The sequence below is a fragment of the Suncus etruscus genome, chromosome 6 (assembly GCF_024139225.1).
Source record: "Suncus etruscus isolate mSunEtr1 chromosome 6, mSunEtr1.pri.cur, whole genome shotgun sequence".
NCBI classification, from domain to species: domain Eukaryota; kingdom Metazoa; phylum Chordata; class Mammalia; order Eulipotyphla; family Soricidae; genus Suncus; species Suncus etruscus.
Window position 1 is genome coordinate 73,679,219 of NC_064853.1, and position 18,565 is coordinate 73,697,783.

General features: G+C 35.6%; 1 protein-coding gene across 1 annotated transcript in view; it reads right to left on the minus strand.

Annotated features, from left to right (window-relative positions):
* PCSK2 (proprotein convertase subtilisin/kexin type 2) overlaps positions 1–18,565 on the minus strand; it is a 296,376-nt gene that overhangs the window by 64,095 nt on the left and 213,716 nt on the right. The window contains exon 6 of the mRNA XM_049774336.1: positions 1,859–1,935. Coding sequence (XP_049630293.1) covers positions 1,859–1,935 — 77 coding nt within the window. The remainder of the gene's footprint in view (positions 1–1,858; positions 1,936–18,565) is intronic.

The window sequence follows — 18,565 nt, forward strand, 5'->3', positions numbered from 1 at the left end:
TATTCCCATTTAAGTCTTAGAAGAACACTCTAGAATAACCAGAAGGCTTTTAATATTTGAGAATTAATCAACAGCAAATGAAATGGCATTGTGATCCAGATAATAAGAAGTGCTTTTGAGAATATTTAATGTACACACTAGAGTAGGCCCTGATGGAAATAATGTAAATTGTATTTTTATGAGCTTAATTCTATGTTCATCCACATCTGTGCAAAACAGATCATTGGATATCAGTTATAACTACAGACGCTTTAAAAGTACAGACTTAAACATGACTCAAATGATCCTGATATTCAATATATTTCTATACTATTAATTGAAATTTGTTTGTTCTCATGAACTTCATTTAAAAAGAGTAGTCTTAGGAAAACATTAGATGTAAGACCTATTTGAGAGGCTTATGAAACAATCCTTTCGTCCCCCAGCATTACATAACCCTCTAGTTCCACTAGATCTAGCCATAGTGGCTCCCAGTATCTCTAAGCTCTAGCACTGGACTGTCTTGCCTAGCTGACCAAATTTCCCCAGTAGTGTTCTCAGGGGTCCCTTGAAGTCTTATAGGAAGATCTTACCTTAGGGTGGGAAAAATATATTTGATTTTTCTTTTTTTTTTGGGGGGGTCACACCCGGCGGTGCTCAGGGGTTACTCCTGGCTGTCTGCTCAGAAATAGCTCCTGGCAGGCACAGGGGACCATATGGGACACCGGGATTCGAACCAACCACCTTTGGTCCTGGATCAGCTGCTTGCAAGGCAAACACCGCTGTGCTATCTCTCCGGGCCCTATATTTGATTTTTCAATGAATGTGTTATGTATCATTGCTTTTTGACATTTCCTATATGGAATCAACCATCAACTTATCTTCTAATTTTTAGTTTCTTTTTAAATTGAGGTAAGATTGGTTGACAATATTGTATATATTTTGGAACTACATGCATGTACCTCTTCAAATGTAGGTTCCCATACCATGCCTATCACAATGGTTATGTTTGTTCCTTGGCATTATTTCTTTATTTAGAACTATGAAGTTAGACAAAAATCTTATGTGGGGAGATAAAAGGCTGAATTTTCATGTTTAGTACCTGGAAGAAAATGGGTTGAAGTAGTTGCCCTTGTGGATGGAAAGAAGGGGAAGATTTGATTGGTAAGATGCCAAACAACTGAAATTCAATCATGAATAATTTTTAATTTTTAATGAAATTTTAAATTTCATTGTGACTAAATAAAGCAAACAAATAAGTAAAACAAAATTATGAAAAACCAAAGCTAAACAAGTATATATTTCTAGTTGGGATATCTATCAGGAACTATAACATTGTAAAATGTATGCCCATTTATTAAAATATTTTCAAATAATTAGAACAGAATGACAAAAAATTCTTCAAATACTTTCACTTTTACTTTTTGTTTTCCTGAAGCAATAATACAACATTTATAAATATTTAGCAGAAACACTTTTAAAAAACATTTTGCTTCTGAAAGATTCCACAGTTGTCTCAATAGATCAAGAGACAACATCTTATTCTAAATCAGCTTGTGATTGTGGTGATTCTCTTATCAACCATGGTTTCTTTTGTCTCTGAAAAAGCAGCAATTTGTCCAGAAAAGAAAGTAGCAAATTGTCCCAATTTTAACAGAGTAATAGAGTCAAAAGATAATTCTAGAGATACATTGCAAGTAATGTAGTAAGAAAAAAAAACCTCAGGACTTCATAGAATGTCGTAATAAAGAAGCAAAATCACAGTTTGATGAGGCACTGAGGATATTTTTCCAGTGATATTCAAGACTTAAAAACTAAACAAAGCAAAACAAAAACCTAAACTGAAAGAAAAAGGCAGAGTACATAAGGCCGAGTTTACCTGTTGAACCAATCATCTGTGTACCGAGGGTAAGGATAGGGATCGTTGCTGCTAAAGTCATAACTTGCTTCGGCATTCTGAAAAACACAAGGTGTCTCATTAGGTCTATAAAGACGGAGGCTCCAACAAGATAAACTGTTGTGAGACAGGCTTATTTTATGTTCATTGTTCTTCTGCGGCATGCTGTGCCAATGTTCTGCTTTGGTTTAGTCCTTGCAAAATCATGAAAGATGTGAAGTGTGTCCTTTGAGCTTTCTATTCTCCCTTTATATTTCCCAAGCTTCCTCAACCATCCTATTTCAGAGCTAAATGGAACGAGCAAATTTAAGTCCTGTGTTGTCCTGAACAGTTTCCCTTTAAAGTTGTGTCAGCCCTTTCTGGATACATGTGGTCCATCAGAAATCTGCACCCCTGGACAGTAACACTCTTTCCTACATGTAGTTAGAAAGGCCCACCTGGGGGCAGTTTGGACAAACCAACCCTGAAAGGACGAGTGGTCTCTGGTGAAGTCTTTAGCTGTCTCTCGCTCACTTGTCCTCATGCAATCACACTCTCCCTGCTCCTCATCCCTCTGCATATCTCTTTAGGACTGGAAGGCAGAATGTTTTAGTCCTCCTGTCACAAGTAGGGTGGTCTTGAAAGATACTTTACAACCTGCTTTTCTATGCAGTTTAACTTCCAGTTCCATATTTCAGATAAACTTAGAGGCATCAAATTTTGGCCCAAGCCACTAACTGTCAAAACACCAATTTTATTTAGTCATTAAACAAATATCATTAGAGTCTATTCTTTTTCAAAGACTTTGCTAAGTTTGGTAATACAATGGGGGACATTCCTGCTCTTTTAGAGCTCATAACAGAGGGATGAAGGTAAGAGACATCAACCAAATGATGAAACAATTACATATATAACTGGACACTGGAAATACTCTTAAAACTTACATTCTACAGTTCAGGTTTAGATTCTAGGTAATTCAATACTACCATATTTTCTTTCGAGTTCCCACAGATACACATCTACTTAAATTATTTTTATTGCAGGTTTCCACATTTTTCTATTTGGGTCTTTATTTGGTTGATCTTTTACTTACTATTTGTTTAAAGAAAAAATAAGGAGAAAAGACTGTATTGCCAGAGGTCAAACTTACCAGTAACAGGTGAAATGAATGATGATTTAAGAACACTATTTTGTTGTCTTTACAATTAATTTGGTGACTAATGCTTAATTTGTTGGATAACAGTCTACACCAGGGATCTCAAACTCAATTTACCTGGGGGCCGCAGGAGGCAAAGTCGGGGTGATCCTTGAGTGCAAAGTCAGTAGTAAGCCTTGAACATTAAGGGTGTGTGACCCAAACAACTAAAACAAAACAAAACAAAAAGATTCCTCTAGGGCAGGGTCACAAAATGTTGTACGGAGGGCCGCAAATGGCCCGCAGGCCTCGAGTTTGAGACCCCTGGTCTACACTGTGTGCTATGGGAGGCAAACAGTTGTTCTTGTTTGGCTGTATGCTTTCTGGCTAAAAATTAAATGGTTTATAGCAAGAAAGGACAATGAGCAATTGTTGCAAGAATACTGTTTAGACTTTTATAATGCAAACTGAATAATTTATTAATTTTAATTAAAATGTCTGCCATGAAATTATTTTTGTACAAGAATAGATTAAATTGGCTTTTAATTGTATTGGATGTTCTTAATATAGCCATTACATAGATATTTGGGGCAAAGATACATTTCTGCATATTTAATGCCTTGGTTATCCCAGGCTAAGCCAGGGACATTTTAGATTTGAGTTATTCTATAACTACTTCATAAAATTCATCTATTTTCTTACTTTAGGAGCTATGAGCTAAAGAGGTGAGAATAATTTAATCATCGATGATTCAGTATCATGCTGATTCAGAGTCGTCATTAAGAACTTGAATTATCATTGTACCATCACGAAGAAAGCAAAAAAGAATGGACTGCATCCAAACTGACCTCTCTGAAAGTTATTTCTGGAAGAAACTTGTGAAATTTGCTTATTTTCTCTTATAAGAGTTGAGTGAGAGAGAAGAAAATTTGTGGTAGTTAATTATTCTAAGACTTAGCTTTACAGTATTTGAATGCAAGTTTCAAAAGCAACACTAAACTAGTTCTTAGTAAAAAAAAAAGGCAATTATATTTTATGTGCCGTTTACCTTTGCATCAGATAATTTATTTATCAGAGCTCATAACTAGCAATGAAAGTTCAGGGAAATTCAACTCATTTTAGTGAAATCTTTTGACTTATCTCTGAAGCATTGCATGTGTAGCCATCCTGAAAATGCAGATGCTAAAACTATAACCATGGATGCTGTGAGGATTTAAAAAATGGAATAGCAGTGAGCCGGTTATCATATTAGTCAATATTGGGTGGACACTTTCTCACTTCTCCTTCTGTATCTTTAATTTTTTTGATGCTCTGTAGCAAGGATCATAAAAGGTGGCCCACAGGCCTTATCAGGTTACCTATTAATTCTCATAAAGTTTTATTTTTAAATTAACTTTTAAAAATAATTTAAAATGGAATTACTGTGAGATACATAATTATAGTTATTCATTATTGAGTTTTAGTCATGCAATGTTCCAACATCTAATCTCTTCATAAGTGTACATTTCCAACTACCAATGTCCCCAATTTCCTTCCCACTGCTTTCCCTTAGCAGCTACTATGGCAGATATTTTTCCTCTCTCTTTCTCTTCATTTTTCCCTTTTAGGCACCATGATTTGCAACATCGTTACTGAAATATTATCATGCATATAATTTTAATCTCCTTTCAGCACCAAGCTCTTGTTCAGAGTGATCATTTACAGCTATCGTTGTCATAGTGGTCCCTTCACTGTCCTAATGGCACTCCTTCCCCTTCTTTCTACCATGGACTAGTCCTTCTAGCCCTCCTCTCTATTGCCTTTGGGTATTACTACCATATTATCTTTTTTTTTTTTTATCTATTCCACAAATGACTGCTATCATCCTGTCTAGCTCTCTCCCTCTGACTCATTTTACTCAACATAATACTATCTCCATCCATGGATAAGCAAATTTCACAATTACCATCTGTGTAGTATTCCATGGTGTAGATGTACATAGTTCCTTTTTCCATAATATTGCCCATGTAATTTTCCAAGGAAATAGATCAAACAGGGGGCCAGAGTGTTAGCACAGTGGGTTTGCTTTGCATACAGCCACTGCAGATTCAAACTCTGGAATCCCATGTGTCTCCTGAGCACTGCCAAAAATCACCCCTGAGAGAAGAGCCTGGAGTTATCCCTGAACACTGCCAGGTATTGCCCACAAACAAACAAACAAAAAAAAAGAAAGAAAGAAAATAGATCAAACACTTAGAAATTTCATAGGAAACAACAAACTTCCATGAATAGCTTAAACAATTCTTGAAGATAAAAGAAAAGAGACATCATTTCCCAAACTTTAAACTGTACTACAAAGTGATAGTGATTAAAACTGAATAGAATTGGAATAAATACAGACCCTCTGTTCAATGAAATAGACTTATATATCGTGAGATAGACCTCACATATATGATCAATTAATATTGATTAAAAAAAAGCAAGAAATATGAAGTGGAGCAAAGTCTCTTCAACAAGAGATGTTGGGATAATTGGTCAGCTACATGCCAAAAATGAGTCAGAACTTTTTTTTAATGTCATGCACATAAGTCAAATCAAAGTAGATCAAAGACTGTAATACCAGACATGAAAACATAAGGCACATAGAAGAAAATTTAGGAAGCACTCTTCATGACTTTGAAGCTAAAGGAATCTTCAAAGATGAAACACCACTGATCATGAAAGTGGAAGCAAAGATAAACAAATGGGACTACATTAAAGTAAGCTTCTGCACCTCAAAGGAAATTGTGACCAGAGTACAAAAACTGCCCACAGAATGTGGGAAACTATTCAACCAATACCCACCTAATACTGGATTAATATCTGAACTATAAAAGGCACTGATAGCATTTAACAAGAAATCATTTAGGAAGTGGTATCTTTAAACAGGGTTGCTATGAATGTGTTGTGCTCAGTGTATGTGTGTGTGTGTGTGTGTGTGTGTGTGTGTGTGTGTGTGTGTGTGAAAGGTGAATAATAATGGATTCATTATATTCAACAAGTCATGTGCTTTGAAAAGTAACTGGTGACTTCTCCATTTTCTATCTGGATGCCCTTAATATCTTTTTCTTGCCTAATTGCTATGTTAAGTACTTCCAGTACTATGTTAAATAGGAGTGGTCAGAGGGGGCAGCCTTGTCTTGTACCAGATTTTTTAGAGGAAAGGCCTTTAATTCATCTCCATTGAGTATAATATTTGCCACTGTCTTGTGGTAAATGGCCTTGACTATATTGAGAAAAGTTCCTTCCATTCCCATCCTGTTGAGAGTTTTTATCATGAATGGGTGTTGGACCTTATCAAATGCTTTCTCTGCATCTATTGATATGATCATGTGGTTTTTATTTTTTCTTTTGTTGATATAGCATATTATGTTGATTGATTTGTATATGTTAAACCATCCTTTCATCTGTAGAATGAAACCTACTTGGTAATGGTATATGACCTTCTTGATGAGGCATTGGATCCTATTTGCTAGGATTTTGTTGAGGATCTTTGCATCTATGTTCATCAGGACTATCATTTAGTTCTCTTTTTCTGCAGTACTTCTATATGCTTTTGTATCAGGGTGGTGATAGCTTCATAAAAATATTTGGTAGTGATTCTGTTTCTGCAATTTTCTGGAAGAGCTGAAAAGTATTGGCAGTTGTTCATTTTGAAAGGTTTGAAAGGATACATTAGTGAATCCATTTGGGTCAGGGTTTTGTTTTTGGGAAGACATTTTTGTTTTTTGTTTTTGTTTCTTTTGGGTCACACCTGGCAGCGCTCAGGGGTTACTCTTGGCTCTATACTCAGAAATACATCCCGGCAGGCTCTGGGGACCATTGTGATGTCAGGTTTCGAACCACTGTCCTTCTGCATGCAAGGCAAACACCCTACCTCCATGCTATCTCTCCAGCCTATCATTTTGATTATCATTTTAATTTCCTCAAAATGGTTGGTCTGTTTAGATAGCTAGATTATCCTGATTAAAATGTGGGAGATTGAGTCCAAGATCTTATCCATTTCTTCCAGGTTCTCTTGTTTTGTTGCATAGAGTTTCTGAAAGTAGTCTCTGATTATCCTTTTAATCTCTGTAGTAAATTTGTCGTGATATCCCCCTTTTTTATTTCTAATTAGGTTTATTAAGTTTTTCTCTCTTCCTTTCTATGTGAGTTTTGCTAGTGGTTTATTGCTCTTGTTGATTTTTTTTCAAAGAACAAACTTTTGCTTTCATTGATCTTTTAAATTATTCTTTAGATTTTCACTTCAATTATTTATGCTCTAAGATTTGTTATTTCTTTCTGCCTACCTATTTTATTTTGTTGAACACTTTCTAATTTTATAAGTTGTGTCATTAAGTTATTTATGTAGGTCCCTTCTTCCTAATGTATAATTGTAAAGGTATAAATTTTCCTCTTACTGCTTTTGCTGTATCCCACAAATTCTGATAATTGTGTCTTCATTCACATTTGTTTCCAGGAATCTTTTGATTTCCTCCTTGACCCACTGATTGTTCAGTAGTGAGCTGTTCAATTTCCAGGTGTTAAACTTTTCTCTGTGTCTGTTTGTAGTTCACTTCGAGTTTTAATGCACTATGATCTGAGAAGGTAGGTTGTACAGTTACTATCCTTTTGATTTTATGGAGGTGTGTTTTATGGGCCAGCATGGTGTCTATCCTGGAGAATGACCCATATGTATTCAGTTTTATGAAGGTGGAGAGCCATATATATTCTCATCTGTTTGCAGATGACATGCTACTATATTTAGAAAACTATAAGACTTTAGCAAAAAGCTTCTAGAAACAATAGATTCATATAGCAAAGTGGCAGAATTCAAAGTTAACAAGTAAAAAAATCAATGGTCTTCTTATGCACGAATAATAATAGAGAAGAAATGAACATTATAAAAACAATCCCATTCACATTATTGTCACAAAAAATCAAATACCTTGAAGTCAACTTAACTAAAGAGCTGAAGGACCTTTACAAAGAAAAATAAAAGAAGACACCAAGAAATGAAGACATAGATCCTGACCATGGGTTAGGTGGATCAGTATCCTTAAAATAGAATTTTAATAATTCCAAAGAATTATATAAATTTATATAAAATTATATAAATTTAATGCAATCTTTCTAAGGATATCTATGACATTCTTCAAAGAAGTAGATCAAACACTCCTGAAATTCATTTCAAACAATAAACACCCATGAATATATAAAGAAACCCTTAGGAAAAAGGAGATGGAAGGCATCACCTTCCCCAACTTTAAATTGTACTACAAAGCAATAGTCATCAAAACAGCATGGTATTATAGTAAAGACAGACCCTCAGATCAATGGAATAGACTTGAACATTCAGAGAATGTTACCTATACATGAAATCAGTTAATATTTGAGAAAGGGGCAAGAAATGCAAATTGAAGCAAGGAATACCTCTTCAGCAAGTGGTATTGGGACAACTGGTCAGTCATATGCAAAAAAAGCAAAAACCAACCTCCACCTAACACCATGAACAAAAGTCAAATCCAAATGGATTAAAGACCTTGATATCAGACCCAAAACCATAAGATATATAAAAAACATATGGGTAAAACACTCCATGACATTGAGACTAAAGGCAGCTTCAAGGAGGAAACACCCCTGTCCAAACAAGTGGAAGCAGAGATAAACAAATGAGACTATATTAAACTGAGAAGCTTCTGCACCTCAAAGGAAATAGTGACTAGTATACAAAGGCCACACACAGAATGGGAGAAACTATTCACCCAATACCCATCAGATAAGGGTCTATTGTCTAAGATATACAAGGTACTGACAGAATTTAACAAGAAAAATATCTAACCCCATCAAAAATGGGGAGAAAAAATGAACAGACACTTCCTCAACAAAGAAATACAGATGACCAAAATGCACATGAAAAATGGTTTCACATCACTAATTATCAGGGAGATGCAAATCAAAACAATGAGGCACTATCTCACACCACAGAGACTGGCACACATCTCCCAAAAAAACAAGAACAATCAGTGTTAGTGGGGATGTGGGGAGAATTGAATTCTCATTCACTGCTGGTGGGAGTGCCTTCTAGTCAAACTTTTATGGAAAATTATATGAAGATTTCTCAAAAAATTGGAAATTGAGCTCCCATATGATCCAGCTATATCACTCCTAGGGTTATACTGTTGGAATACGAAAACACAATACAAAAATGCCATCTGCATGCCTATATTTTTTACAACACTATTTATAATAGCCAGAATCTGGAAACAACCCAGATGTGTGACAAGAGTGGAATAGCTAAAGAAACTGTAGTTTCTTTATGTGTATATGTGTATATGTAGTACATATACACAATAGAATACTATGCAACCTCAGGAAAAATGAAGTCATAAAATTTTCCTAAACATGGATGGACATGGAACTATTATGCTGAGTGAAATAAGTCAGAGGGAGAGAGGTAGACCCAGAATAGTCTCACTCATCTGTGGTATTTAAAAAAAAATAAAAGACATTATTGTAATAATACCCAGAGACAATAAAGATGAGGGCTGGAAGGGTCAGACCATGATATAAAGCTTACCACAAAGATTGGCAAATGCAGTTAGAGAAGTAACTACACCAACAACTATCATGAAAATGGTAGTGAGTGAGAGAAATACAATGTGTGTCTTGAACACAGGCAAGGGTGGGGGAAGAGGGAAATGGGGGCAATGGTGGTGGGAAGGTTACACTAGTGAAGGGGGGGTGCTCTTTTTTGAGACTGAAACTCAACTACAAACATGTTGCAATTGTGGTGCTTAAATAAAGATAGATATTTTTTTAAAGGTAGAAAAGTAACTGGTGAGCCAGAGGGCTCAACCTACTCTCAGCTTTCTACTTATAATGGCCACACTGTTTACCCAGAGGGAGGGTGATGTTTTACAACTCACCCAACAGGAGGAGGCACTTTTTTTTCTCTTTACTTTTACACAAATAAACTAAGCAGTAGCATATTTATTTGACATGGCAAGGAATGGAGTTCTTTAGTTGTAGTTTTAAGGAGGCTTAGAATTCAAATAAATTGTACCAAGAAGACAAGATTCTGTGAAATGTCAATGTCAGACTTAAATATCTCAGACATTAGAAAATTTATAATCATAGCTACAACATGGAATATAGTTAATTAAGAAGTATTTTGAGGCTATAAGGACTCAGTATGGAAAACAAGAACAACTCAATACATTTGTCCTTTTATTCCAACTTTCTACTTTCTCTGAAGACTTTTAGGCAAATAACTCAGTTAGGAGCTATGTCACAGTATTAACTAATATTGTACTGTGTGGCATGGAAAGAGATATGACCTTCCCAGATACGTTTCCAATTATAACCCAAACTACTTCAGAATAAAGCTCATTTGTTTGGAAACTGAACAGTAAAATAACAGCTCATCAGAGCCTAAAATATTTGCTGTTGTGCTTATTTGCCTCTAATATGGTCATGACTCAATGTTTCCAACAGGGCTTATTTTGATTTTTCTCAAATAATTCTCCCACATACACTGGTATAACAATAATATTCAGTTCACTTTTGACTAAAAATCAACATTAAAGGGATTTAGATCTCTATCAATTAAAATTAAATAAAATATTTCCCCAAATCTCAAAAAATGTAAAAAATTTTGGGGCCAGAGCAATACTACAGTGGGTGATGTGAATTTGATCCCTGACATCTCCAGAGCCTATCAGGAATTATCCCTGAGCATAGAGTCAGGAGTAAGCCCTGAGCACTGCAAGGTGTGACCCCCTACCAATAAAAAAGCATTTAGAAATTTATATTCAACTAAATTGTTTAAAACCTTTCTTCAGTGCCAGGGATCTCCCAGTTATGTATTTCTCCAGTGACACAGTGTTCTCTGATTGTGGAGTTGACACCTGTGACTATCACTTGTTTTTTGTTTCTGGGTCTTTTAGCAACTTTGGTCACTGATGTACTCTCTGGGGAAAGGGGAGCAGCCAAAAGAACAGGGGTTAGGGAAAATAAAAAAGAACAGTTGGATCAGTAAGAATCCAGACCCTACATATACATTATATATTATACAATGATAACATATATTTATTTTATTCATATATATAAATAAGTATAACTTATTGAACCAAATAAAAACGTATAAAATATTTGAAAATACAGCTTTAGGCCAGTGGGCGAGTTCTAGGCCTCACAGCCAATTATTTAAAGCATTTTTTCTTCTAACAAATATTGAGAATTATTAGCCAGATACTATTAGAAGGAATGATAAATGCCCTTTTGCCTTTAGCCCACATAAGCAACAACATTAATTAGGACATAACTGGTTTCAACTCTTGATAGTTACACAGCATTTCCTTGTGAGTTTTGAGAAATAGGAATATTTGAGCTATTTGAGATAGGTTTTTAGTGTCAAAAAGAAAAAAAACCAAACCAAACCCAAACTAAACAATTCTTCAAGTGATTCTGATAATAAAGCCAAGGCTGGAAACCTCCTTTAACTATCATTTATATTCTGGTCCCTTGGGTGTACGGTGTAGTTTGTGGTTACTGAAATCGTTTGAGAGGTTTTAGAAAGATCAGAGTCTCTGGTTTGAGTCTGAGTAATTTTGAGCATGCTTCTTAGCAAGTTCTCTAGGGATTCTTAGTATATGCGCGCGCGTGCGCGCTTGTGTGTGTGTGTGTGTGTGTGTGTGTGTGTGTGTGTGTGTGTGTTTTGGACAGTTATTATTCCCAGCTGTGCTATAGAAACTTCTCTCAGCTCGGTGCTTGGGAGCTGTTTATAGCAGTGTTCAGAGGACCATGTCATGTTGAGGATTCTAACCTGGAGCTCTTACATGAACTTACCATTGAACTATTTCTCTTCTCCATCTTTGAATCTTTCATTTGTCAAATTGGCCTTTGGGGCTAGGTTTACCTTTAGCTCTCTACTTCTTTAAATAAACTATAACTCTCCCCCCTCTGTTTTCTTCTCTCACTTTCCTTTCTTCTTCTTCCACCTAGCCTTTTGAAGAGAAGAGAATGAAGATAATAAACCATTCATATAATAGCATGAGGAAGCTCCATTTATTACCTTTCCCAATATTATTTTTAAGGAATGACTGGAAAAAATTAAAAAACTTAATCTCTGATGGAGCTTGATGTAAGGAATTGTAAGTACATCATGGATTTCTTGGAATTTCTAGGATGAAACTTATTTCTATGGAAAAGTTCAGTTCTGAGAATAGATTTAACACAACGGATTTCTTTGTTTCTAAAGAAGAGACCTGTGGTTGAAAGCAAATAAAAGAAAGCAGGATGAACTGAGGGTTATTAGGCATATTATTATTGGAGTCTCTTGTTTTAGGCTAGCAAAGGCTCTAGGGAAGACTTTTTTTTCTGAGAAAGAAGAGGAAAGGTTTTGAGTGAGTGGTTTCTTGCTGTGAAATAAATTTTGATGAATATTAAGGTTGAAATTATTTTTGCCTCCTGCTGCTTAAAATAAAACTTCTGTCAAAACTTAAAAATTACACCCAATTAGGGACAAACTAAATGCCAAGCTGCATAAAGCAACCGGAGGTAAAATATTTTTTTCAGTGTGCTTGTATTCTGATGCACGCTTCTCTTACAACCTGCTTCTCACCAGTCAGGACACAATCTGTGTTTTTTGGATTCAAACAAATTAGATAGACAAAACTAAAGTTAGTAGTATTGTAAACCATTACATGCATTTAGTCCAAAGGAAATGCATAATTGTGCTGCAACTGTGTACTTAGCCATTGCTGGCTCTCAGAGTCTAATTTTATGTCTAGATACTATTTTAAACCAATCAAGACCTGGTCTCCTAACCATGTGGCAGTCTTCTAGGTGCCACCACTTTTTCAGGGGCTTCCCTGTTGGTTTCTTTATGTGCTCCTACGAGGAGAAAAAAAATGATCTTGAATGAGTTGTATAAAAGTGGCAGTGCAAGTACTGTGGATTTTTATCACTTGACTATCCAATATTTCAGGAGAGGGAGACACAGAAGCAAGGCCCAATTTTAAGTTTAAATAAGAGATGGATTAAAGAAAGACAATTGAATCTAGTTTTGGTACTTTTCAAAAAGAAGAGCAATTATATAAGGGAGTGGGCAGATTGGGGACAACTGCAGAAATGTATTCTGGAAATGAGAACTATACCAAATCAGCCAACAGACAAAATTTTCAGCTCCTGTTTCAAAGATTGCTTTGTTATAAGACGGAACAACTTGGAATAGTTAAAGGTAATTCAAGTTCCATTTTTTTTTTTTCAGTTCTACAAAATTTTAGCTTGTTTTCAAGGCCTCAGCCTTGTACATTAGCTTGAAAAGCATTGCAATTCTGGAAAAGAAATCACAAAATCATATAGCAGCTGGGGTCTAAATTTGTGTTCGTAAGGTGACAACAAACATGCTTGTGTTTCTCTTGATTTTATAGAGTTGTAGGGTTTGTAGAATTTTAGGGTTGTAGAGTTTGTAGAGTTGAAGAGTTGTAGAGATGATCAAGGCCTTCCTCTTGGGAGTGTTTTGCTTGGCCATGAATGATGGATAAACACAGATAATTCAGAGAAAAACTGAAGCACTAATTGATAGCCCTCCCCAGGAAATTGACTAGACAACTTTAATATCACTTCACAAAAGTAGAAACAAAAGTAGCAAAGTAGCAAAGATGAGTTCATTGATATCTGAACCACTCATCAAAAAGGGTTGGTCTGTTTACATTAATTTATTAGAGGCTTGGTCTGAAATATACCTTTTACAATATTTTTCTTCTTACCAAAGTATCATCATGTAAGCAATAAATATATCACAGAGGAATCTATTATTATCATACACATTTATGTATAAATTAAACATAGGTAATACTGACTATAAGTTAATTTCAGTTGAGTCACAATTATTCAAAGCACCGAGCACTTTACCTCCTTATTTTATGGATCAGAAACAGAAGCCCCATTTTATAGATCAGAAACAGAAGCCCAGTAGGTAAAGTCTGTGACTTGTTCAAATATTGTCAGTTAACAGTGACTGAATTAGTACTAGAAATTAAATCTTTTGACACAGGCTCACTCTCTTCTCTGTAATACAGGCTATTTTTTATTATAAAAAAGAAGGAAAAATAGGAAACTCTGTTTTGCTTATGTCAGCCATTTGGTACCAAACTAAAATTAAGATACATTAAAAGCAGTGAGATGGCAGAGGATGCTTGGGCATTGGATTGCGGTCCATTTCCAAATTCATAATAAATCAAACTCAAAAACTTGCCATCAACCTTCTCACCTTTTTGCTTCAAACACTTAATTGCTGCTTTGGCAATTCCTTTTAGGATAACCTTGCTAAGAGGAGAAGATAGAAATAGAGTGTGATGACCTTGGGAGATAAAGTAGATGGGAAATACAAAGCACATTGTATATATCTCGGTGTTTATAACTGAGAAAAACTAAGTGAATGTTTCCTTTCATGAAGAAGTTGTTTGAATCTTACCTTTGAACAAGACCAATTTTATGTTCCCAGCTAAAGTGAAATGTGACACAAAAAAGAAATTGGTCCCCAACTGTTCTGGAGAAAGATTAAATGCACTTCTTGTTCCTTTCACAACTATTCATCATTTTAATTGGTTTGGAAGAAAAAAAAAACTTTGACAGCATTTGTGATGAGAATCCAACTTCATAATTCATAAACTATGGAAAAGTGATTACAGCTTTTATTTGAAAGCTGTGCACATACTTTATTAAGTTGCTAGGGAAATGAAACATCAGAACCAACATTAATCATACCATCACTTTCATTTTGAGCACTGGAGTTTCAGTAATTAAATTGTGGACACTAGACCCTTAAGAAGGCAATACTCTCTCTAGACCTCTTGGAAATGTCATGCTTCAACTCATGAATGTTCCTTGTCACCCTCATGCCATCATTTTGGTATTTTTGAAACAACAGGAAAAGATCTCATCTAGAATCTTTGCCTTAATTATTTCACGACTTTTTCTCAGTTCCGTCAAGTCCCCAAGAGTTTTGTCTTTGGAATTTCCTTGTTTTACTCACAACAGAACAATGGCTCTATTAAAATTACAAAGCACCAAGATTTCAATCTGTGCTGTACACCGTGTGCTTCTCAAATTTTCACCTTTTCTAACCACCAGTACATCTTATGTGGACTTGCTAATCTCTATCTTGTGAACCTTTATTTTTATAAAATTTCGAGCCCGTTTTACATTAGCTCACTATCTATAAACCCTGAATATCTTACTGTGTTTAGGGTCTACTTCTAATACCTTAAAATAACTCCCAAAATCATGTATAATCAGCCAACTACCCAGTTGGGGTTTTTTTTGTTTGTTTGTTTGTTTGTTTTTTGTAGCTAAGAGACTACCAAACTTTTTTTTTGAAAGGCTAGCTGGTGGTGTCTTAGGCAATGAGGATGTGCCATCTCCATCTTTGTGGTGGGAAAACATCCCACAAAGCAGCAAACAAATGACTTTAATAGTGACTCCATAAGTTATCCAAAGGACAAGGGGTGGTCTGTAGGGCCTGCCTGTTATGAGTAGAAATGAGTCTTCCCAAAAAATCAGTTGAAGTTATAACTCTGGAATGGAAGACCTTACCCCAGGAAATGTGACTTTATTTGGAAATACCAACTTTGCAGAGGTGAGCAGGTTTAATGAATTCATGTGGAGGAAGGGGGGTTTTCATTTGATGACTGGTATTGTCATCAGGCCATGTGAAGAGATGGAGACACGAAGACATACAAGGCAGAACAGGTCAAAGAAGGTGGAAGCAGGGATTGGAGTCATGGGTAGACCAGTTAAGAAAAGTCAGTGCTTGTCTGTGACCATCATGAATAAGAGAAAAGCACAAAACAGAATCCTTCCAAGAGTCTCAGAAGAATGAGGTAGACAAGGACTTGTCCTTGATTTAGGACATTCACTCCAAAAGTTTGAGACAATAAATCTAGACTGTCTAAAACCATTCAGCTTGTGGTAATTTTTGTTATAGTAGTCTTTTAAAATTTTTTTTTTACAGAGACAGAGACAGAGAGACAGACAGAAACAGACAGAAAGACAGAGACAGAGAAAGAGAAATAGGGAGAGCAACAGACAGGCTGCGTGCTGGCTCTGCACACAAGAAGCCACTGCCACTTTTCCGAGAGAGAGAGAGAGAGAGAGAGAGAGAGAGAGAGAGAGAGAGAGAGAGAGAGAGAGAGAGAGAGATAGGGAGAGAGAGAAATAGGGAGAGAGAGAAATAGGGAGAGAGAAATAGGGAGAGAGAAATAGGGAGAGAGAGAAATAGGGAGAGAGAGAAATGGGGAGAGAGAGAAATAGGGAGAGAGAAATAGGGAGAGAGAGAAATAGGGAGAGCAACAGACAGCTCTGCACACAAGAAGCCACTTGTTATAGTAGTCTTAGGACATGAATGTATGACTCGTGTTCTGTTGTTTTCTTCTCCGTGAATGTTCTCCTTATTATTTTATCTGTTAGCAATGATCTTTTCTCTATATATGGTTAATTTGACTCAGGGGCTATGAAATCAGTGATAGAGAACATTCAAATAATTTTGCATGCACAAGAATCCCTGGAAAACCCTTTCCTTTGCATCCATCAAAAATATAAAAAAGAAAAGAAAAAAAGAAAAAGGCAAAATCTAATTTGACCCAGCTTAAATGTCACTCACTATCTTTAGGAAAAGTTCTCCCTAAATAAATGACACTTTATTTGAATACAGGACCCATGGAACTTGCCTCACCTTTCTGCCTTTTTGAGTGCAGTCTAACAGTGTTAATTATTTGGACTGTGGCTTTTTACTTGATATTCTTTGCATAGACCAGGTTTTTGAGTCACATTAAATGAATAAATGAATCAACTTAGTATAAAATTATCTAGATCATTTTGTTGATTCTATCTAGTATGGTTTGATTTTATGAGGATTATCAATGAGCAGAGCTTGCTCATTATTTCTACATTAACAGTTAGTTAAGAGAGTATTTTTATTTCTGAAATTGAGCTGAATGACACCACAGTATGCTTCAAAGATTTCCACTAAAATTTAAATTTTCATTACTTACATTTTTTTTATGCCACATAAAATTTTGTTCTGTACTCAGAAATTGTTCCTGGCAGGCATGGGGGTAGGGGCACATGGAATGCCTGGAATTGCACCCATGTCCATCCCATGTCAGCAGTGTGCAAGACAAACACCCTACCTACTGCTGTGCTATCACTCTGCTCCACATTACTTATGTTTTATTTTTAAATTAACATCTTTATTTAAGCACCATGATTACAAATATGTTTGTAGTTGGGTTTTAGTTATAGAAAAGAACACTCCCCTTCACTAGTGTAACATTCCCACCACCAATGCTCTCCCATCACCCTCCTCCCTCACCCCCTGCCCATATTTGAGGCGCTTTATTACTTATGTTTTTATACTAGAAGCTGACTTCTTGAAATATCTTTTACCACCACCAAAACTACTAGTACATTTATATCACATTTTGATAATGTGTTTGGTAAGTAGAATGATATACTTATTATAACGGTATTTCATTAATATTCTCTTCTAAAAGAAATTGAGCTGGAAAGATAAAATAAGCTAATACAAGATAAAAATAGAGTTCTAGGGTGGGGAAAATAGAGTTCTAATAAAATTAATTCAATCGAAAGAGATAAAAATCATTCAGTGTTCTTCAGTAGCAAACCTTATCCCCAGTCAAGAAATCTTTGGTTTTAAGACAACTGTTGAAATAGAAAATAAAAATATATCTTAAACATTGACTTTTTGCCAAAGGAAAGCAAATCAAAACAACGATGAAGAATGGCATATATCAAAAACGGCCGAAAACAACTAGTGTTGTCATAAAGTGGTGTGTAAAAAAAACTTCATTCACTGTAGGTGGGAAGGTTGCCTGTTTCAATGTCTATGGAATATAGTATGGACATTTCTCAGAAAAATGAGATTATACTTATATGATGCAATGCTTCAATACCTTAGCATCTACCCTCCAAACACAGACATTAAGATATATGCATATGTATTCATTGCAGTGTTGATTATAATAACCAGATAAAGAAACTGAGGGAATGTTGCACTGATGAACACACACAATTGATATGCATACACAACTGAATATTATTCAGCCATAAGAAAAGATAAGATCTTGCAGTTTGCTGCGGTTGTTAATGAAGGGGTATCACATATATCACTTTATCCCCTTCAGCAACCTCTTTTTGTCCAGAGTGATCAGTTTCAACTATCATTGTCATAGTGGACCCTTCTTTACCCTAACTTCAATCTTGTCTCTTTGTCATAAACTTCCTGCTATGGACTTAATTTCTGGCCCTTATCTCTAGTGTGTCTGTATATTATTGCCATACTAGCTTTTCTTTTTTTATATCCCACAAGTGAGGTTATTCTATGTCTATATCCCTCCCCCTCTAACTCATTTCACTCAACATAAACATCTCCATGACCATCATGCAAATTTTATGACTTCATTTTTCCTAACAGCTGCATAGTATTTTATTACGTAGCTGTACTATAGTTTCTTTAGCCACTCATTTGTTCTTGGGCCCTTGGTTTTTCT